This window comes from Gobio gobio (genome assembly GCF_949357685.1).
Source record: "Gobio gobio genome assembly, chromosome: 2".
NCBI lineage: Eukaryota > Metazoa > Chordata > Actinopteri > Cypriniformes > Gobionidae > Gobio > Gobio gobio.
The window spans coordinates 32,583,976-32,607,077 of record NC_137098.1 but is presented as its reverse complement, the minus strand read 5'-3'; the positions used below and the strand labels follow the sequence as shown (position 1 = coordinate 32,607,077).

Below are 23,102 nucleotides of genomic sequence, written 5' to 3'. Positions count from 1 at the left end.
GCAGGCTTTTCTCTCCTTTACATCTCTTTGTCTGTCTCTTTTCTTGCAGTGGAGACCTTTCCTTCCTGGGCTGAAGTATGATGTCATTGACTCAGCTTATATCTCGTTGTACACAGGTAAATTCTCCTTCCTTTTTGCTAAAAATACATGCACGCGTTTCAAGGAAGATAAAACAGAAAATGGAAAGAATTCTCAAGAATAAAATTTGCAAACTGTGCCTGTTGCAATCATATCTGAATATTGCAGTTAACATTCACAGCCTCTGAACATCACAGCTTCTGCTGTTTGTGTGAAAAAGTGACATTGTACTTACATTTAAATGTAGGCAGTGTCAGCTAGGTAATCACCAGAAAACACTTGCCCCTGAGCCTCCTGTGTTTGCTGTGACAGTCAGCATGTACGTTGTACTCCTTTGCATCGTCTTATCAAGCATTACACATGTTCACACGTTCCCCTTCAAATTACTGCCATTCATCAAGGGAACTGACTTTAATTTACACATGCTTTTAAGAGGAAGTAGAGACACAAAGTGAGAGAGGGGGGGTGGGGGCGGGGGGGGGGACAATCCCCATGGCCCTCCTTTGCTTAGTTTACATAATTATTTGAGACGAAAGCAATTTTTCAATTAAATCCTTACTGTACTTAACAAGCTGAGGGAGAGGGGGATGTGCAAGCTTCCATCGCCATCCCACGCAGCTCACCGGAGAGTACAGAGCCAACTCCGGAGTGTCCCAATCATTAATCACGCAGACCACTCCCTCAAGGAAGACCGCACCATATGTAAGGCACACACTCTCTCTCTCTCTCTCTCTCTCTCTCTCTCTCTCTCTCTCTCTCTCTCTCTCTCTCTAGTCATGTCATCTGGGAGATGCAGATGGTGCGAGATCTCCTGGGTGGTTTAGCTTTGACTGTCTTTCTGCTCTGTTAACAACAGATACAGTATAGGGTGAGCACCGGTCTCACTTCCATTTGCTTTGTTTGTGTGTGTTTTTCCTCCATCATTTTTTTTTTTAAATCATTGTATTGTGTAATTATAATTGTATATTTCAGTTAATTTTGTTTTTATTACATTTACATCATGGTTATATTGATAATCAGTGCTTTCATAACCACTACAAAAATAAGATGATGAAGGATCCAATTATTAGTATTTAATTTTTTTTTTTTTACAATTTTACAGGGATCGTACAGGGTTGCCATATAGCCATTTCTCATGGCGTCATATTGCTCATATATTTTCAAGATTATGATACAGCTTTCATTCTTCAGGTCAATCATTCATGGGGGAAAAAATCTGGAAATCTTTGTCATAGTATCCTCTTAATGGTTAAGGGGATTTCCCATGACTGTGTCCCAAACACCATCGGCCACTGGAGGTCTCACTCACCTGAGTACTAATTAACTCGTGCTGCATCCCAATTCGCCTACTTATACTACGTCCTAAAAGTATGTACTCTTTTTGTGAAGAAAAATACATACTTTTGAGTGTGTAGCAGAAGAGTATGCAAGCTTTGGGACATACTACTTCGTCATCTTTAACGGACTCTGTTGCTTAGTTACGTGCATCCCATCACCGTTTAAACTGCCCTGTCAATCATCGTCGTCACAGTTCAAATCCTCCGCATTCAATTTAATTTCCTACCGTATCGGAGAGAAACGTAGTAGCACGTTGATCTGCCATTCGTGGGTCTTTAATGCAAAGACTCCCCTCATGTGTTTGCAGTTTAAATATAATGATGCATTTAAAAGTTAATGGCCAAACGTATCATTACAAAAGTTCTCAATGCTGCTGCAGGTGAATTCTGACCGAATTCTGACCGGAAATAGTAGACCATCTGGGAATCTTTGGAATACTCTTTTCAACATACCACGATTTGGGACATACTAATTCTTTTTTCGAATACTCTTTAGGACACATAGTATGAGAATTGGGATGCAGCATCGGACTCCATTTCCCAAGCACCCACAGTCTGTGACTGATTACTGCACATCTGATCCCAATTACACTGACTATATATTCACTCATCACACACACACTCATTGCGAAGTCTTGTTTGCCCCTGCTGCATTTCTGAGCGTTTATCCCCTGTTATTGACCTGCCTGTTTTTCAACTCTGCCTTGGACAGTCGTTTCTGACCCTGTGCTGCCTGCCCTTTGATCTGTGTTTGCCTGGACTTTGTACTTCGACTGTTTGCTGCCAGCCCCGACCTTTGCCTGTTATGACCATTTTTTCTGTTCTGCCTTTGAAATTGCTGTTCGCCCTGGTTTACCGACCCACGCCTGTTTATACTGTGAGTTTGTTCTTTTAATAAACTGCACATGGATCCCAATCTACCTGAGTCTTTGTTACAGACTGGGACAGCACTTAATGGATTGATCTCTTTAAAGTAAAACATCAGATTAGGCTTCACCCCAGAGCTGCTTTGCTTGTCGGTTGCACCTTGTAAGGTGTTGTTCATAGTTAAAATAATTTCCTTGTTAACAAACATGCTTCATTCCAGAATGAATCAGCATTTTTTTTTTCTGTTGTGAAGCATCGCAGATGCGGCATCAGTTGTCGTCCACTATGATACACTATATGAGATGAAACGATCAATTCTTGCGTCCTGATGCCCATTGTCGTTTAGAATCACGATAACATCCTATGATATTGTGTAGTCTTCCATTTACTCTTCCATTTGTCCTCTTGTTAGCAGACTCAAGTGCGTGGAGTGCATCAGAAAGCTTCTGTATAGCTACTGTTTACAATGTAGACAGTGTTGGTGATTAAAATGAGTTTAATAATGAATGAGATAATAATGAGATTTATTTGCTTTTGATGCGACGCTAGCATCCTGTGTCAGCCATTAAGGACTGAATACCAATGGGCAGGGCCTATGGTGCAATGATGTAAAGCTATTAATCGATGTCTTGCTCTGGAGGCAGTCATATGCAAATGTTTTGCCTGTGTAACGTATAATGTCACAAATCCCATATAAAAAAAGCAGTTTTTGGAGCTTGATTAAATAAATGCTTTGCTTATAAAGAGGAAGATGTTTTAATCTATGAAACTTGTAGGATGTTTTAATGGAACAAAGACATTTTATGTCAAAAGATCAAGGCAAATTAGATTTCTCGCATCATTACCCCTTTAAAGTTGCTTCTTTGTACTCTAAGGTACACTATATTGCCAAATGTTTTGGGACGTCTGCCTTTCCATGCACATGAATTTAAATGACATCCCATTCTTAATCTCTAGGGTTTGATATTGAGTTGACCGACCCTTTGCAGCCATAACAGCTTCAACTCTTCTGGGAAGGCTTTCCACAAGGTTTAGGATTTGTGTTTATGGGAATATCTGACCATTCTTTTAGAATTTTTCTAGAAGAATTTGTGGGGTCAGGCACTGATGTTGGACGAGAAGGCCTGGCTCGCAATCTCTGCAATGACATTGTCCAAAATGTATTGGTGTGCTGAAGCATTAAGAATTCCTTTCACTGGAACTAAGGGGCCAAGCCCAAACCCTGAAAAACAACCCACACCATAATTCCCCCTCCACCAAACATTACACTTGGCAGTATTTGCCAGTCAGGCAAATGCTGGTCTGCTGGCAACCCCCAAACCCAGACTTGTCAATCGGATTGCCAGACAGAGGCTTCGTTTACACTTGGCATTAACATGCGATCACTGTGATACGATCAAGCAGATCGGATCAGTAGCAAATCAGGACACTGCACGTTTACATTTGTTCACATCAAGTGGTTGCTATTTCTGGATATAGTGGTTGCTATTTCCGGATTTCTGTTTCCCGCAAAATATTTAAATAAGGTCTGTGATACTTGAAAGGCAGAAACTTCAAATGGCTTTGTAGCTTAAAACAACTTTCACTTTAGCCTCTATCAATGTCAGTGCACACAGCATGGAATTTTATTCAACAAAAGTAACGTTACAATCGATCACAAATAGAGTACTAATCTACTTATGCAAGTTTCCCAACATTAAAGGAACTGTATGTAAGAAATGTATTTCAATTAATCATAAAATGGCCCTGATATGTCACTAGACATTAAGAAATCATGTTAATTTCAAATACTTATATCACTGACAAAGGTTGTCCGGCCAAGATATTGTCATTTTAAAAGTGAAGTTGCAGCCCTCAACTGATGTTGATGTTGACATGTTGTGTCATGCCTGAAGCGCCACCCTCCACCTATCTACCAATCATGAAGTCAGTAGTGTTTCTGCATTCGGGTTGCCAGCTCTGCTCTAGTTACCACAGCTGCAGCTATAAACTTTTTGGATAAACAATGTCTAACTTTACGAAACCTAAACGACCTCGTTATGAATAAGAAAAATGTTGTGACAGTGTCCGAAATAAAACAAGGATTTGTATAAGAGATGCCTTTGAAAGATGGAGACGGCTGAAAATGGAGAATAATTTGAAGACTGATGCCAACGTTGCTAATTTTCTCCTGGACAGGTAAGGTTCATCTATGTTTGGCTAACTTGTACTTAATGTAAATGGACATTTCAAATATTCATGATATTCGAACAAAGTTATGCATGTTCGTGCAAAGTAATGTTAGGTTAGCGCAGATGGAGGAGGTGGGTCATTGAATTGAAAAGGTAACGTTAAGGAATTGTTTGGTAAATAAAAACGGCGAGTCGTCATTGCTAACATTAGTAATGCATTATCAGAGCCCGTTTCTCTGTCATTATGCTGGGACGCTGAGGAAAACAACATTAGCACGCCTATTATGGCAATGTGAAAACGGATTTGAGACAGTAGCCTAACGTTACCTCGGTAAAAATTATTCCTCATTTGTTCTTCGCATATATAGTGGACAAAACATGCTGCAAGTTGACCTGTATGACCATTGCTAATGTTATTTTGCTTTGCTGTAATTTTACTATAATATACTATAGTATTTTTTCATGTGGGAATGTACTGTCACATACGAGCGTTCATATTTACGATTATATTTGGCTAATCGCCATTAGTAAATTTTTGCGATTCATAATTACTTCATAAAACATCGCTCTTGAAGCATAAACATAATTAACAGAAAGAAAAAAAACTTACTGTGTACGACTCGTCACTTGCCATTGAAAGCTCCGTGTAGCAGCCTACGTTCCTGCTGCCTGCAGCCTATCTGGCAACTTCGAGTCAGGGGGAGGGGGAGAGGGGACACACCGCTCAACAGTAATTTGAAAGTGATTGCAGTACCAGTTTTGGCCACAGTCCTACATACAGCTCCTTTAATCTTGTATGATGAAAAGATTAAAAATTGCATCCGTCCATGCTTTTCTGACAGCCACTCTGACAGAGTGGGCGGGGATTTAAATGACGTCGCCCTCAGACTACCGGCACATCCGGAAACTTAACTGTCAATTTAAGTTGGGAGAATGAAGGGACATGTTTTTAAATTGACCAAATTAAGTTTATGGATGTATTTTTCACACTCTTGGCAGGCAGGCTGGACATATAATTACTTGACAGGTTTAATCTTAGTGATTTCTTAAGTTATTCACGTCTGCCGGCTGTGTACAGACGTTGTTTTGTGCCGCTATTTTGTATTGAAGTCTATGAGAAGTCTAGTTTATTTTCCCCTAAAAAGGGTGGTGATGAAACTTACAGTTAAGTTCCTGAATGTACCGGTAGTACGTATAAGATGGCTGGATTGTGTTTACATTACACTGAGATCCGATCACAATGCGTCCTCGACTAACTCTGGACCAGGAAACGCATTTACACTTGTCTTTTCAATGTGTATGTGGACAACATCCGGAGACAGTTTGCATGTTAATGCCAAGTGTAAACGCAGCCAGAGAAGTGTGATTTGTCACTCTAAAGAGCATGTCTCCACATCTGTAGAGTCCAGTGGTGGCGTGCTTTACACCACTGCATCTGATGTTTTGCATTGCACTTGGTGATGTAAGGCTTGGATGCAGCTGCTCGGCCATGGAAACCCATTCCATGAAGCTCTCTACGCACTGTTCTTCAGCTATTGTAGCTATTGACTATGCAGTTGGCGACTTCTGCACACTGTGCGCCTCAGCATGCGCTGACCCCGCTCTGTGATTTTAAGTGGCCTACCACTTCGTGGCTGAGTTGCTGTTGTTCCCAATTGCTTCCACTTTTTTATAATACCACTAACAGTTGACCGTGGGATATTTAGTAGTGAGGAAATTTCATGAATGGACTTATTGCACAGGTGACAACCTATCACAGCTACCACGCTTGAATTCACTGAGCTCCTGAGAGCGACCCATTCTTTCACAAATGTTTGTAGAAGCAGCCTGCATGCCTAGGAGCTTGATTTTATACACCTGTGGCCATGAAAGTGATTGGAACACTTGAATTCAATGATTTTGAGGGGTGTCCCAATACTTTTTGCAATATAGTGTACAATGATCCTTTTAGGAGTAGGCAAAATACAAAAAAAACCTTTAAGGGTATTCCCCACTTTTTGAACTTTCTTTTCAAAAAGATCAAAGATGTGCAAATTACAAACAATAGGACAAATGCATTTACGTACATGCATTTAGCAGAAGCATTTAGCAGAAGCATTTATCCAAAGCGACTTACAAGAATCAACAATATTCGTAATATACAGTGCCAGGTTTATTAGAATAGGAAGCAAGCTAGAAAAGAAGAAAGCTTGTTTGAGCTTGTTTTCTATTTTATGTCTAATTAAATGTGCTTGTAAAGTGTCTGTTCAATAATCAATAAAGCCATATGGCCCATGACTAAAGCTTCAACAGCATCAACGGACACATCAGTCAAAGCTTGCAGTCTTTCAGCCTATAATCACACAACTCTTTGTTCTTCGTCTTCATCTTGGATGTTACTGTAACTGTTTATACTCTCTCTTTTCATCCCTCTGTCAGTGCTGTGTGCTTTCTTTCAGCATTTCTACCATCAGTGACTGACAGACTATAACTTATACTTGCCCAGTAACACATTTGCAGTAGATTGATAGGACTAATTAAAGTGTGTTTTCATCAGCGGCTAGCTGAGCAGGCACTGTTGTGAGCTCTCATAACGTCAGGAGATAAGCAGTAATGAATAGAGTTTCCCTCACACACACACACACACACACACACACACACACACACACACACACACACACACACACACACACACACCTGCATGCTTCAGTGCCCATAGACTGATCACTAAGGGATTGTCTTAAAGCGTGGGCAGTGTGTGTGAGCCTGGTTGCATCTCTTTATGCCTTAGGGAAGTATTCATATTTAAAAAATAAATAAATAAATAAAAAAACCCTGATCCAACCAAAAAGTAAAGGTTGGATTTTGATTTTGGGGCCCAGCAGTGTGGATAGTGTTGAAGAGCAACATGTTCATTGAGGGTCTGTACTGGCTCCAGATTTAGTGTAAAGATGGAATGCCATATAAAAGCTGTACTAAAATATGCAGTCAGAGCTCCTCTCTGGTGCAGCTTTGGCTTTGTGTCAATAAAATGTCACTTTAAACTTTGCAGTTGTGGTGACAAGCACCAAGCGTCTTGTTTCCTGTCGGCTGTCCATGAGCATCAACTGTCAACTTTAGAACATTTGATACATTTGATCAATTGAATGTGTCCTTGCTGAATAAAACAATCAGTTTCACAGAGGAAAGAAAATATATCTGACCCCAAACTTGTAAATGGAAGTTAATGCCCATTTGTCACATAAAAAAAAATAATGTTAACACACTTTTTGAACGTGTGGGACCATGTTGAAAATCTAGGACTCAAATTCAAAAAGTTAAATTTGTTTTAAGATTTTTAGGATTACAACAAAGAAGCCATTTGCAAAATTACTAATGAAGATTCTGCATTCTAGGTCACTAATCAAATTATTACAGTTGAGACATTGATCATGTGACTTTGTACAGATGGTCAGATATAATTGATTACATTGACATGCAAGATGCTTTTTGGATCATTCATGTATTTGTACTATTGGTCATGAAATTCTAAAATTCATGTTTATTTTTAATTTCAACTTGTCACTCAAATAGTTATGCTGATAGTTATGTTTTAAACATATAATGTTTTTAAAAAAAATTTTTTAGAGCATCTACACTAGGGGTATAAAGTATGCCACTTCACTTATTTTTCAGCCATATTGTCCAGCAATGATGCTACCATTTCTGTATTGCCAAACAAACAGCACAGGTTGTTGAATGTTACTCTGTAAGCTTATTTAAATTCAGATGATGTCTCTCACAGTCCTTATTCTCTCTCTTTTCTCTGTCTCTGACAGATGAATCTAGTCTAAAGATGAACAGTGTTCTTCACATCCCACAGACACTGGCCAGTCACTCTCTCGCTTTACAGGTTAAGCACCGGACAGAGACACATTCTGCAGACATGCTCAAACCAGATCCACGAGACACCTTCTACAAGAGTGAGTATTCCCAATGGTGTGTATGCAAATTCACAGATTCAGTTCACTATTCTTAGTTGTGAATGATCTATTCACCTGATCAAACTGAGCCTCTTAATATACTCTTTGCTTAATAAAATAATTGATATAAAATGTATATCATAAACACTAATGTTTAAAAGTAAAAAAAAAATTACATGTTTTTGAAAATCTCTTATGCGTACCATGGATGCAGTTTTGATGCAACCATACTACGGCCTTTAATCTTCCTAGTACTGTCAGGGTTGGGGTAAGGGATGAGGCGAGGACTCAGTACTGCAGATTATGGGCTCTTTAATAAAAAAATAAAAATAAAAAAAACCTACCCCAGGGGGGAAAACATCAGGGAAACACACAACGGGAAACATTAGACAACGATCTGGCACAGAACTGAAAAAAACAAGGAGAGTAAATAGGGAGAAAATAAGGCAGGTGGGGCAAATTACCTAATAATCAGGTAACAAAATGGGCAGGGTTAAGACAATAAACAGGAGAGCACATGGCACAAGGAAACATGCCCAGCGAACACAAATCACAAGCCGTGTGCTCAAACAAAACGTTAGATCGAAGTGACACAACCCAGAGGGAGGGGAGCCAAGCCAGAATCAGCAGGGAGGCATAGGCGGGTCTGGAGTCCTGGCTGAGGGCCAGGATGGAGCTGGGAGACAAACCAGCGAGGTAGAGACCTGTGCGGGACGGATTTTTCATTCCCGCTCGCGCAGGATTCTGTCCCGCTCCTGCAAAAATATACGTTACCTTCTCCCGCTCCCTCCCACAACATTCATGTTTTGTCCCTCTCCTGCCCGCAAAAGCTTGCATAAAAGTATAAATAGATTTTTTCTATACGCCCATGAAACAGTTTCAAGTAATTTAACGTTAAAGCAAGCAAGAGCATGGTTTGGGGTGACAGAATGCGCGCAAAGTGCACTCCCTTAATTCCTAAAAAGCTATCATCTCAGTCCATCGCAATCTCGCAAAACACTGTTATCAAAGAAAATGACCCAGGGAAATCCTGACTCGTCGGAGCCCGTCTGGTTTGTTCCCCAGTCTCTGCCCTGGCCCTCAGCCAGGATCCCAGTCACGTTGGAGCCTCGCTGTAGAGACCTGCAGCGGGAAACAACACAATAAAGTGTGGCCAGGGCGATGCCACAAGCTTGAGCGGAGCCGGCAGGACAGGGCCGGCGTGGCATGGCAGGCTCGGCCGGCAATGGGCTCTGGAGTCGGGTGAGGCAGAGGAAGCTTTCCTCTTACTCCGTTTATGAGGGCACTTACCACCTCAGAGGGCACTGCAGCACTTCTGGCCACTACTGGGGGAGCTGCAGCAAGGCTAGTGGTGGACTTTTTTCTCCTCCTCGGGCAGGAGGTGGTTGGAGAACTGGAGGTTTCACTGTCTGAAGGAGTAAGGGTGTGCACCATATGAGACGGCACCTCTTGCTACAGTGCTGACTGCCTCCCACTGCGGGCTAGGAACTCCACAAACCCTTCAAAAGACAGATGCTCCATGCCTAAAAATCCTCCAAATGCTAATGGGCTCATCAAGGGAATAGTTCTGGGCTTTGACTTTGCTAGACTTTCAGGGAAACATTAGACAATGATCTGGCACAGGACTGCAAACACAAGGAGAATAAATAGGGAGCAATCAAGGCAGGTAATGAGGAAGGACAAGTGGGGCAACTCAACCAATAATCAGGTAACAAGATGGGCGGGGTTAAGACAATAGACAGGAGAGTCTAACACCAAAACATGACAAAAACACGAGCACATGGCCAGCAAACACAAATCACAAGCCATGTGCTCAAAAAAACAAACAAAAAACAAGACATGAACACGGCTAATAAGAACTCATAAGCCACATGTTCACACAAAACACGACAACATGAAAGAACGCAGCCAGTGAAAAACACAAGCTGCATGCAACACAGCACAAGACAAAACATAACATAATTTGTTACATTTATATAGCGCTTTTTAGGCACTCAAATCGCTTTACATAGAAGGGGGTGATGCGTGGGGGTGATCCACCTTGGTGATGCGACGGCAGCCATTTTGCGCCAGAACGCCCACCACACACCAGCTGACTGGTGGAGAGGAGACAGAGTGATGAACCCAATTGTATATATACATTTACATTTAGTCATTTAACAAGTCTCAGTTAATCTAGCACAGAACACATAGGACAGAACAATTTTTTTTTAATTATTAATAAATAAACAAACAGAAAATGAATAGAATGATAAGTGCTATATATATATATATGGGATGATTAGGAGGCCATGATGGACAGGGGCCAATGGGCAAATTTGGCCAGGATGCCAGGGTTACACCCCTACTCTTTATCGAAGGACATCCTGGGATTTTTAATGACAACAGAGTCAGGACCTCGGTTTAACATCTCATCTGAAGCACGGTAAAATTAGACAAGACGTAACAGTACAAACACACGGAGCATGAACGTCCGAATCCCGACACAAAATCAAAACAAAACTAGACCGAAGTGGTGGGATCCAACACCACAGCCAGCAAACAATCTCCTGTGAGTTGACAGGTTGCTGGATCAGAGAGATTATTGTCCCACCCTTGTGCTGGTGAACACATAATCAGAGAGGACTGCTGTGTTCCACTTAGTTTTTATTATGCCCTTCACTTGCGAACAAACTTACGGGTCTAAAAGTGGAGTGGAACGCAGCAGAGAAGAGTTGTTGCAACTGGGAGGGTGATTCTTTGATTAATAGAAAGTTTAAAAGGACAGCATTTATTTGAAATATAAGTTTTTCCTGACATATTCTGTATGTGTATACATATATATATATATATATATATATATATATATATATATATATATATATATATATATATATATATATATATATATATATATATATATATATATATATATATATATATATATATATATATATATATATATATATATATATATATATATATATATATATATATATATATATATATTAGGGATGCCACAATTCTCAATATAATATTGAACCGTTCGGTACGGCATTCACGGTTCAATAGGCGCTTATGAATTGCGTTTTTTGGTTTTGCATTTAATTAATTATTTTTCTACAAATTCTATCGTTTGCCTCCATGCCAATACTGAACAACGCGACATACATTCACATCACACGTTAGTGGTAGAGTTATAATCACGGATCACTATAGTTAATATTCACAATCACGAAAGTTCATTATTTGCAGGCGTTTTAAAGGCTTGCCGGTTAAACATTTCATTCGCGTGCTTTTGCACGGTTTTAAAATGAGCTTTTCTTTTTTAGCGCGCGCACTAAACGCCTGTCAAACACGTGATTACTGGACTAAGTAGTCGTCTTAATGCGCTAATACTGTCAAACACACACATGGTTAACATAAACACAGTCGGTTATGTCTAAAGTGAAAGTAAAACCGGCGTGTGTCTGTATATTAGATGCATGCAGATCTTAAATTGACAGCAGCGCAGCCTAGTGAACATGCTCTCCTCTAAAACAGTTCACCTCTAAAATGATGTCATTATTTACAGTAAAGTTTTAAGTTTAAGTAAGGTTTTTCAATTCTTTAAATAAAGAAAGAGTATTGCAATAAAAAATAGTCTTTTTTCTCCTTAACCTCTTGCTGTTCCTGTCGCTTAAGAATAAAATAGCAAAAAACTGATGTGACAAGCCATCAGAACGGAACGGAACGGAACGGAACCAAAAACCGTGGTTATAAAACCAAGGTATGAATTGAACCGTGGACTAACTGTATTGTTGCGTCCCTAATAAATAAATAAATATATATATATATATATATATATATATATATATATATATATATATATATATATATATATATATATCACTGTTATGTGTATGTATGGCTGCGGTTGGTGAACAAAACAAGCAGCCAGCTTTCTTAGACAGTGGGTTGCTGACGTGCTAATGTTTAATTGCTTGTGTGGAAGCTTTGCAGTGCATTGGTAGTGTTGTGTCCCGTAAGACTATGTAAGTACTTCAGTATAAAGACGAGGTAAGTATATTGATTTTAACTTCTTTATTTCACACTACTGTACGAGTACACATTAACCATGACTATCTCGCTTCTTTCTTCTTTCTCTCTCCTCTTCTCCCCCCTTGTACTCACTAGTGCCCTCTAGTGCAATTACACAGAACATAACATTCCCCCCTTACATAAAGTCAGTAGGTGACTTATTCAGTATGTAACCCATAAGGCAATATGTTGTTTAAGACATCAGCATAACAATTGTAAAACTTCAAATCTCTTGATTAACCTAAACAGCATTAATTAGACATATCACTCTAAATACCAATCCAGTACTTTAACAGAATAGAACAAGTACATGTGATTTTCACCTTTTTTTTTTTTTTTTCACAATACTTTTTCACAATCATGTTGTCTTTAGACTTCTACTTTATGAAGTCTTTCATCCACACTGGTGGTTTAACGACTCTTTCACTCCTCCTGGGAGTGATTGGACAGCTTTGAGCAGGCGGTTTTGATCCCTGGACAGTTTTCTCAGTTTGATCTGGAAATTTAGTCAGTCTCAGTCCATTCCATTTCTTTCCATCGCTAAGCAAGAATGAACTTGGTCCAATCTTTTCTCGAATCGACAACGGTAAAGTATACTTAGGACTTCCTTTAGGAACATGCTCTGGCTTTCTGATTCTTACTTGTTCCCCCACCTTGAAAGAAACAGGTTTGGCTCTCCTCTTCCTGTCTGTGTATTTCTTACTTTTTTCCTGTCTTTCCTTGACAGCATCTCGTACACCAGCACATTTGTCACTTTTCCCCCTCACAGGAAAAATGTCTACCTTCGTTCTCATTTTCCGGTTATGCAAAAGTTCAGATGGGGATACACCGGTAGTAGCATGAGGAGTAGCACGGTAACTCTGAAGAAACTCGACTACTGACGGTCTCCACGCTTTTCTCATTTGCTCCGCAGATAAGATACACTCTTTCAGCACTCTGTTCCAGCGTTCAACTGCACCATTTCCTTGTGGATGATACACACTTGTACGTAGGTGTTTGATACCACGTTCAGAAAGGAAATCCGAAAAAGCTGAAGATAGGAACTGAGGTCCATTGTCTGTAACGATAAACAAAGGGTTTCCTTCTCGTGCAAACACAGAGTGTAAGAAAGAAGTAACAACCTCAGTAGTGACATGTGAAGAAAAAGCTACTTCTGGCCATTTGCTGTAATAGTCCACCACTGAAATTGCGAAACGACAGCCTGATGCAGCATGTTCAAAAGGTCCGACGATATCAAGACCCAGTTTTTGCCAAGGTCCATCCGGCAAATCTACAGGTTGTAATGGAGCAGGCGCAGTTTTTGCAGATTTGTCATTGAGTTGACAAGTAAGGCAGGTTGAAATCACTGAGTGAACCAACGAATCCATTTTCGGCCACCAGTACAGTTCACGTAACCTTTGTTTGGTTCTGACCAAACCTTGGTGTGTTTCGTGAGCCAGTTTCACCAGATTTGAACGAAGAGCGACAGGAACAATGACTCGATGTTCACCTCGCATGATCAATCCGTTGTATATGGACAGTTCATCACGAATGAAAAAAAATGATGATAGAGCTGGATCTACATCCTTCTTTTTGTGCGGCCAGCCCTTCAGTATTTGCGTTCTAAGTACACTCAGCTCAGGACAAGATTCAGAAGCTTTTGTAAAGTCCTCCATGGACACAGAACGTAACCCGGAAAAGACCGCGGCAACCATTTCTGGTTCTTCCGTGAGTTCAGTCGTCACTGGTAAGGGTATTCTTGATAAGCAATCTGCGGCCTGGTTTTGAGCGCCAGGGCGGTATTCAATGTCATACGAAAAACACAGCAACCGGGCTGACCACCTGGCTACTCTCATTCCAGCACGTCCGATTCCTTTTGTAGCCAGCAAGGTAGTTAATGCTTTGTGGTCCGTACGTAACGTAAAGTGATGACCCCATAAGTACGGGCGCCATTTCTCAACAGCAAACACGCAAGCTAAAGCCTCTTTTTCCACTGTAGAGTATTTTCTCTCGGCCGCGCTAAGCGTACGTGAAGCGAAAGCAACCGTGCGTTCTACACCATCTGCATGGAGTTGTGTCAGTACTCCCCCAAGACCATAGTCCGAAGCATCAGTTGACACAATAGTAGGAAGTAAAGGGTCAAAAAGTGCAAGCACTGGGCTCTCCACCAACACAGCTTTCAGTTTGTTAAAACAGCGGTCTGCTTCTGCAGTCCATTCAAACAAAGTTTCAGGAGCATTTCTCAGGAGAGCACGTAACGGTTCCACCTCCGTGGCAAAGTTTGGGAAGAATTTACTATACCACGAGATCAATCCAAGGAATGAACGAAGAGACGAGACATCATGTGGGGTAGGAGCATCGACTATAGCTTCGATGTGAGCAGTGTCTGGTAGAATTCCTTCCTTTGAGATCACGTGACCCAGGAATTTGAGGGACGTTCGGTTGAATGTGCATTTCTGCATATTCAGTGTCAGACCAGCATCTGTCAGTTTCTAAATGACAGTGTGGAGAGTTTTGTCATGTTCAATCTGTGAAGTGGCATAGACTATTATATCGTCCAAATAGTTTCTCACGCCTGGAACGCCTTTTAGCACCGTCTCCATCATTTTCTGGAATGCTGAAGGAGCCGAAGCTAATCCGTAAGGAACACGACAGAATCTGAAAAGACCCTCATGCGTAATAAAGGCAGTGTAGTCACGGCTGTCAGCATGTAAGGGTAGTTGATGGTACGCGCATGTTAGATCAATAGTTGAAAATATAGCTGCACCCCTTAACTCACTCAACAGCTCATCCATGTGGGGTAATGGATGTGTGTCAACTATTAGTGCTTTGTTCGGTTCTCGAAGGTCAACACACAGTCTGATTTTCCCTCCTTTCTTTGTAGTGACTACTATTGGTGAAACCCAGGGGGAAGCATCGATTCGCTCAATAATCCCTTGATTCAGCAGAGATTGTAGTTCCTCTGAAACTGCATTACGCACAGAAAAGGGAAGTCGTCTGAGTTTTTGTTGAACTGGAACTGCATCATCACGAGCTTTGACCTTGTGCACGAAGCCCTTCACACACCCCACGGGGTCAGCGTTTGCAACACTGTGTACTGAAGCAGAGGTAGTAGAAACAGTAACAGTACAGTCATGGCTAATTGTACATTTCAGTGCTTTAAGAACATCCATGCCTAATAAGGCAGTTCCGTTTTCCACAACGTAGAGTGAAACGGTAGCAGATACTCCATGTAATGACACATTAGCTGTGAGACATCCTATAACTGGAATGTGTCCTCTCATGTACGTGACCAATTGAACACTCGGCGCAGACAGTGGAGATGTACTGAAATAATGCCTGTACAAAGTCTCTGGCAAAATCGAAACTGCAGAGCCTGTATCCACGACAAACTCGATCTCCCTATACTGGCCTGTGTCAGTAGAAATGTGCACACAACACTTAATCCTGTCATCAGAATTTACACAGTTCATATTGCATATTTGTACTTCGGGCAGAACTGCACGCACGGAAGTTGTCGAACGGCATACTTTCGCAAAATGTCCTGGTTTGCCACATGAATTGCATTTAGCTTTAGATGCTGGACAATCCGATGCATTTGCCAAGTGCTTATTAGAGCCACATCTGTAACAAGTACGCTGTGACGCAGTAGGCTTAGTAGTAGTTTTAGGTCTGTCCTTTGTAGTCGATCGGTAATGAGAAGTCTTTGAACTCACCGCCTGTACCGGAGCAATATCTCGAAGTAAATTCGCGTTGTGTAAGGCTTGTTCAATCTGGCATGCAACAGTTACAGCAGCCTCCAACGAAGCGGGCTGATCCATTAGAAGTTTCTCGCGCACTGTTGTAGCGTACGCTTTCTCGATGAGCTGATCCCGGATCATTTCTTCCTCTACTGTACCATAAGCACAATTGACTGCCAATTCTCGTAGCGCTGAAGTGTATTGTGCAATCGTTTCATCCGCACGTTGAGCTCTCTGTCTGAACTGGTGACGTGCAACAACAACGTTGACTTTCGGAACGAAATGCGCTTCCAAAGCGGACATTGCGTCGTCATAAGTCGTACCCGTATTTTGCAAGGTGTAAAAAATACGTTGTCCTTCTGTCCCCAAGCAATGTAAAAGGACTGCGCGTCTTCGGGCAGGTGTCCAGGAATCTCCTGACGCGTTAATAGCCAGCATGTAGTTCTCGAAAATTCGTTTCCACGTGCAGAAGGGTATCGGTGGATCAGAAGCACATGGCAGGAACGGAGCAGGTGTGGGAAGACTCGCCATCGTCGCCAATGTTGTGTCCCGTAAGACTATGTAAGTACTTCAGTATAAAGACGAGGTAAGTATATTGATTTTAACTTCTTTATTTCACACTACTGTACGAGTACACATTAACCATGACTATCTCGCTTCTTTCTTCTTTCTCTCTCCTCTTCTCCCCCCTTGTACTCACTAGTGCCCTCTAGTGCAATTACACAGAACATAACAGGTAGGTCCATATGGTGGTGTAGATATAGAATGTCAGCTTGTTAGGAGCAGCACCACTGAATGTGCGACAGTCAGAACTGAGGTGCATTTTGTGGGTGTAAATGCGCAAGCTAATAATGATGAATGGAAGCCATTGGGTATCTGTAAACCAGCTGATTTTTTTGTAATACATTTTTAAATTAGATGAAGGGAAAAAATGTTGTGCTGAGCAGCTATTTGTGTCATCAAAATTTGTGAATTGTCCCATTTCATGATGTATTTGTTGCCCTAGTTCCCATGATAGATCGGTCCAGGCTGGAGAATGTTCTGCCATCTTGTGTCTACTCTCCTACGTATGTGGTGAAGGACTTCCCTATCGCACGCTATCAAGGCCTGCAGTTTGTAAGTACAATAGTCTCAATAAGCACACTCTCTGTGTTTTTTTATTGCCAATACAGCTGACAGAATGTTTGCTACTGGTTTTTAGCTGTTAGAAAGATGTATTTTTAAATTAAACTTGTTATTATTATTTTTTTAAATGTTAGAGTTAAATTTTATAAGAAGTAGGATATTGAAAAATAATTTTAATTTTCACATACCTAGTGCAGTGGTTCTCAACCAGGGGCCTGGGACCCACTAGGGAGCCTCAGCACACTTCCGAGGGGGCTGCAAGATGGCTTAAAAAAAAGAACCTTCTTCCACTATAAAGAACCTTTTGTTGAATATAAAGGTTCCGTTGATGTTAAAGTTTCTTTGTGGAACCATAGATGCCAACAAAGAACCTTTTTAATGAACAGTTTTTTAGTGCGCCACTCCTATTTTCTGTAAATAAGCAGCTTTTTCCTTACAGCCACAAATATCTTGGCCTTTGAATATTGTCTTGGACAGTGATCCCCCCAAAAAGTTTGAGAACCACTGATGTAGTGGCACTTGACCTGCTTTCTTTTAAGATATTTCTGAGCTTAGAGCAAACAGTGCCCTCTTTTGGCCATTACTGTTCAACACATCTGTTAAATCTCATGCTATCCAATTACAGTCACTGTTTTTAGTTCTTCTGATTGTCTTATTTGATACACTTTGGTGTAATATTTTGTTAAATGCATATACCAAAAATCTTGACCAATTTTCTCTTATTGTTATGTGTTCTCAACCAGGTCTACCTTTCCTATGTATATCCCAATGACTTCACCAGACTTACCCATATGGAGAAAAAGAACAAATGCTTCTATCGAGAGTCCCCTGTCTACTTAGAAAAGTATGAATCCCTATTCATCATGACTAGAAATTAGGCAATCGGTCAATAAATAAATAAATACATAAATGAAAAGTTAAGCATGGCCCTGTCATTCTTTTGAATTGTCATATAGATTTGGCTTCTATAAGTACATGAAGATGGATGAGGAGGAGGATGACCAGCCTGTTTTCTTCCCCAAACCTGATGGTCTGTGTTCAGCTGGGATCTTAATAACAGATAAGAATTCAGCAGCTGTTTCCTCTCTTTAAAATCTCACCATGACATCTGTAATGAGCCAAGCGACATATGTGTTCTCAAGGTTCAAAATTAACACAGGCTAGACGCCAAATGCGAGTAGAAATGGCCTTTGAAGAGTAAATAAAACAGTTGGCCACCAACTTTATTAGGATCATTACATAGTTTATGTTAAGGATACCATTTGATTGTCACTGATTTAAAGAAATATAATAATGTACAATATTATGGCACAATATCAGATTTTCACTACACAATTATCATGCCTAAAATATTGTGGTGACAATATCATCGTGATAGCTATATTCAACTTTATTTCATGATTCAATTTTGGCCAATGAATCACACTATGTAAACTATAAAAAGACCAAAAGAGTGCTGTGTTGAATATCCCGTCTTTTTACAGAATCTAAAAAAAATTCCTCACTGGCGAGCTAACTTTTTTGGGTGCAGACAGAGTCTTGCTTTTTCTGTCTGTCATCTCCTTTGACATGATTTTGTGCAGCAATAGCTTCACACTGTGTCGTTGTTTCACCCCCCTCCCCCCCATGTTATGACAGGTGGCAGCCAGCGTTAGGGTGCAGTACCGCCACTTACTACGTTGGAGTGTCAAACAGACACTAGTACTGGGTTATTTAAGATATTATCATATGCGTAGTTTTAAAATGATGATAATATTACTTTTCTCTCTCTCCTCTTTTTTTTTGATATTACGCTTATCGTCAATACCAGCATATTGCACCCCTAGTACAGTTTGAATATATGAGGATAAAAATAACAATGTGCCTTTTTGTGCTGGTGCAGTTTCCCTAATGACTGGCTCATCTCATATATAATTCTTCAAGTGCATTGTAGGTCAAAAATTACCACAAAATTTGGACAGCTGCAATATGCTGTGTGCAACAGCATTATTGGAAAGCTTGGAAATGATCATGATTAGCCGTAGATCAACACAGCAACACATGTTACTGACTCTTTAATCATGTCATTAAGCAATTCTCATTTCAGATTATATGAATTATTTAAAGGGCTTTAGTTTGATGAGGGATCTCTTCTGACAGATTTCCTGGAGGAGGAAGAGGGTGTCGACCCAGAGGACCAGCCAGTCAGGAGGACCAGTCCACCCTATCAGATGGCAAGGATTACAGCCTCCTCAAAACCTGATAGATTAGAAAGGGGTTCAAAGAGCTACCGCTTACAGCAAGAGAGGCTATACAATCAGTTAAAAGAAAGGAGTAAAAGAACTAAAGGGGGGAAACACTCTCTGGTGGTGGATGATGGAATGACAGAAATAGGACAAAGAAAGGCAAAGGGTAGTGCAGGTGCATTAGAGTCTCAAAGTGGGTCTCTAAATGAGCAGACGGGAGCGAGCGAGGAGCACGGGGACACCCAAACACCAGCACCGGTTCAAAGAGGGCGTTCATTAACATGGCAACTCCCTGACATGGGACTGCCAAACAAGAGTAAACTTAGAGAAACTGCTAGTCCAACTATGAAGGGACGATCCCCATTTAAGCTTCCTCAAAAGTCCCCTCTCTATGTTTTGGCTAATAGGATTTTAGGTAGCGCAGGCAAGCCTGTGGTTGGGACCAGTGTGGAGAAAGAGAAAATTTACATCACTAGACCTCTTCCACCAGTAAGCAGACCAAAGCCTCCTGTGGAAGTGTTTCCTGGTGTCTTCCTTTATCAATCTAGAAAAACCAAGAGACTTGTGGATTTAAGTTCAAAATGGACGTTCTTAAAAACACACGCTGCTTCTTCTCTCCCATGGCCGAACTTCTCCTTAATGGGGCATAAGACTTCCACCCAAACTGCCCTGTTAAAGCACATCCATCCTTCCTTGTCTACAGAGCCTGGGCCTCATAATAAGGGCGACCCCACCACCTTCATATCAGATCCAGACAGCTTGCCTCCATTAAGATCAGAAAAGAGAGGCCACCCTGGGCTAAACTCATCTGAGAACAGCCGGCCTCCGGAGGTGCAGCCAACAAATATCTCGGAAATGCCAGAGGGATCGGATATGGCTCCTCAGAGCAGGGGTTTTGAAGAAGGAGAGATGTCCGAGTACAGTTATGAGGAGGCCGAAGTGAGGCCACCTTTGACAGAGGAGGCCATCAACTGGCAGCGCACCTTCAGCGTGAACCCTGTGGACTTTGAGCTGCTGAGGTCAGACTGGAACGACCTGAGGTGTAACATCTCAGGAAATCTGCAGCTTGCCGAGAACGAGGTGGTTGATGTGATCTCACAGTACATGGAGAGGCTGAACGAGCGGAATGGAGGGTGAGAGGATGCTGGTGCTAAACCATGTTAAAATGCAAATGAAGATGCTTAAAGGATAGTCACACAAAAATAACAACTCTGTCAATATTTACCTGCCCTCATGTTGATCTAAACCAGTAGGATTTTGAAGAATGTACTGGTTAATTATTAGTCCATTTTTTTCAAATAGTAGACAGAACCTTTCAACATAAAAGTGCATGCAATTTTTTTAAACCATTATTATTATTTTTTCACCAAAAGAGGTGTCCATATTAATTCTGTATATACACGTTTTCACCATTGTATGAGAATTATTTTAGTTGTTGACACCTCCCCCTCATGCAAGACAGCATTTAAATGAAAAAAAACTGCCCTTTTAATACTATGAATATTCAGAAGGCATACAAAATAACACATTTTTAAACAAAATAAATTATGACTATTTTAGGTGAAGAGACCTTTACTTTTAATATGGACCACAGTGAAATAAAAACAAATTATTAAAAAAGAAACGAAAAACATGACCCCTTTAAATATATGTGTGGGTTGTTCCTGCTGAGCCTGCAGCTCGAGTGTACAGTATGAACGCTCCTGCTGTTAAGCATTCTCTCAGCGGATCGCTTTATGCAACTTTATCAAATAACAAATGGGAAAGCTTTATTACTTCTGACACAACTAGATTAAACATATGATGTGTGATGTTACAGTATATGCTTATATTTTACATGCACATAATTCCTCATTGTCTCATTGAAGTTCACTCTATTTACAGTACCTCTCTCTCTCTCTCTCTCTCTCTTTCTTACTGTTTCTTCTTTTTGCCTCTCTATCAGGATCTACACTCTGGTCCGAATTGTTAATATAGAGAAGCGGAGAGATTCAGCCAGGGGAAACCGTTATTTGGTGGAACTATTGTTGATGGAGGGAGGAAAAAGAGTGGTGCGCCTGTCTGACTACATTTATCTGCTGTTGCACCGCAGTCGACATGAAGAGGGAATTGAGAGCAGAGAGGGAACTATGCCCTCGTCCCACCATACACCCTCCAAAAAACCACTGCCCAGCGGCTCCAGTACCCAAACACACAACACCACACTCTGGAGCACCAGCTGGGCCAAACCCCTGCTCTGCCAGCCAGCCATGTTAGAATGGAGACATGATGTGATGGTACACTTTGTTGTACCAGGTATTTATAACGAATAAGAATTCCTGTTTATACACATTTTTTGGAAGAGTACTGACTTTGTAAATGTTAATGATCATTTAAAGTATAGCCATAATCTGATACACTATGTTTCAAAAGTTTAGGGTCAGTCAGGTTTGTAAAAAATAAATTAATACTTTTATTGATCAATAGTAATATTAAATCGATCAGCAATGACAGTAAAGTTATTTTTGTGAACTTTTTATTTTTCAAATTATCCAGAAAATCATGGTTGATTTCACTGAAGACTGAAGTAACTTGTGCTGAAAATTCAGCTTTGCCATCATGGGAATAAATTACATTTTAACATAGTATATTAACACAGAAAACAGTTGTTTTGACTTGTCATAATATTTCACAATATTCATGTTTTTACTGTATTTCTGAATACATAATAAATTCAGCCTTTCATAAAAGACTACATCTTACAGTTTCATAGCCGCTCATTTGAGTTGTCTTCTGTGGCAGTAAAGAATCAGGCTCGCTGGGTGCAGCAGTTTATCTCGGATATGGAGCTCCTGCACCGTGAGACAAAGGACGAGAATTTCAGCGTGATCATCGTAGACTTCCAGAGCGATGACATGGATGTGGAGCAGGCACTGAAAGAGAGCACTGTGCCCAGGTGAATTCTGAGTTATTATTTCCACTTTTGGCTAAGAACCTGCGGGGGCAGAGTCCCTGCATATGTCTTTTAGAAGATCCCTGCCTTCATGTGAGTCCTGTTGTTGGGCACACAAACTGTTTGTACTTGCTCTGTACTTGGCTCTGTGTGTGTAGGTATGAGTATCTGAGACGTGAAGGGAACTTCGAGAGATCGTCTGGTTTACAGATGGGTGTGGACAACATAGAGGTAAGAAAAAAAAAATTCAGATTTGGTATTTACAGTATATGTGAGTCAACACAGTAACACTGATGATAACATGTATTCCAGGACAGTCACAGCATAGTGTTCCTGTGTGACCTGCACATCCACTTCCCTCACAATATCCTGGAAACCATTAGGAAGCACTGTGTGGAAGGCAGACTGGCTTTCGCACCCATCGTCATGAGACTGGACTGTGGCAGCTCACCTCTGGAGCCTGATGGTAAGATATATACATAGACACATTTAGAGACAGCTGCTAAACACATACAAAACACATTTGCTTAAACACCAGTTGTGCATAATGTGTCTGATTCTATTTCTCGCAAATCCTGTTTGTATTTAAATGGAGTCATATTGCTCTGCTTTAGACATAATGCCTGTCAATTTAATTTTTATGGGTTT

General features: G+C 40.8%; 1 protein-coding gene across 1 annotated transcript in view; it reads left to right on the top strand.

Moving 5' to 3' along the window:
* b4galnt4b (beta-1,4-N-acetyl-galactosaminyl transferase 4b) overlaps positions 1-23,102 on the top strand; it is a gene marked incomplete at both ends in the record, with an annotated part of 125,015 nt that overhangs the window by 100,470 nt on the left and 1,443 nt on the right. The window contains 10 exons of the mRNA XM_079840389.1: positions 50-116; positions 8,251-8,394; positions 17,179-17,288; positions 18,041-18,141; positions 18,254-18,327; positions 19,437-20,655; positions 21,468-21,817; positions 22,304-22,457; positions 22,613-22,685; positions 22,767-22,920. Coding sequence (XP_079696515.1) covers positions 50-116; positions 8,251-8,394; positions 17,179-17,288; positions 18,041-18,141; positions 18,254-18,327; positions 19,437-20,655; positions 21,468-21,817; positions 22,304-22,457; positions 22,613-22,685; positions 22,767-22,920 — 2,446 coding nt within the window. The remainder of the gene's footprint in view (positions 1-49; positions 117-8,250; positions 8,395-17,178; positions 17,289-18,040; positions 18,142-18,253; positions 18,328-19,436; positions 20,656-21,467; positions 21,818-22,303; positions 22,458-22,612; positions 22,686-22,766; positions 22,921-23,102) is intronic.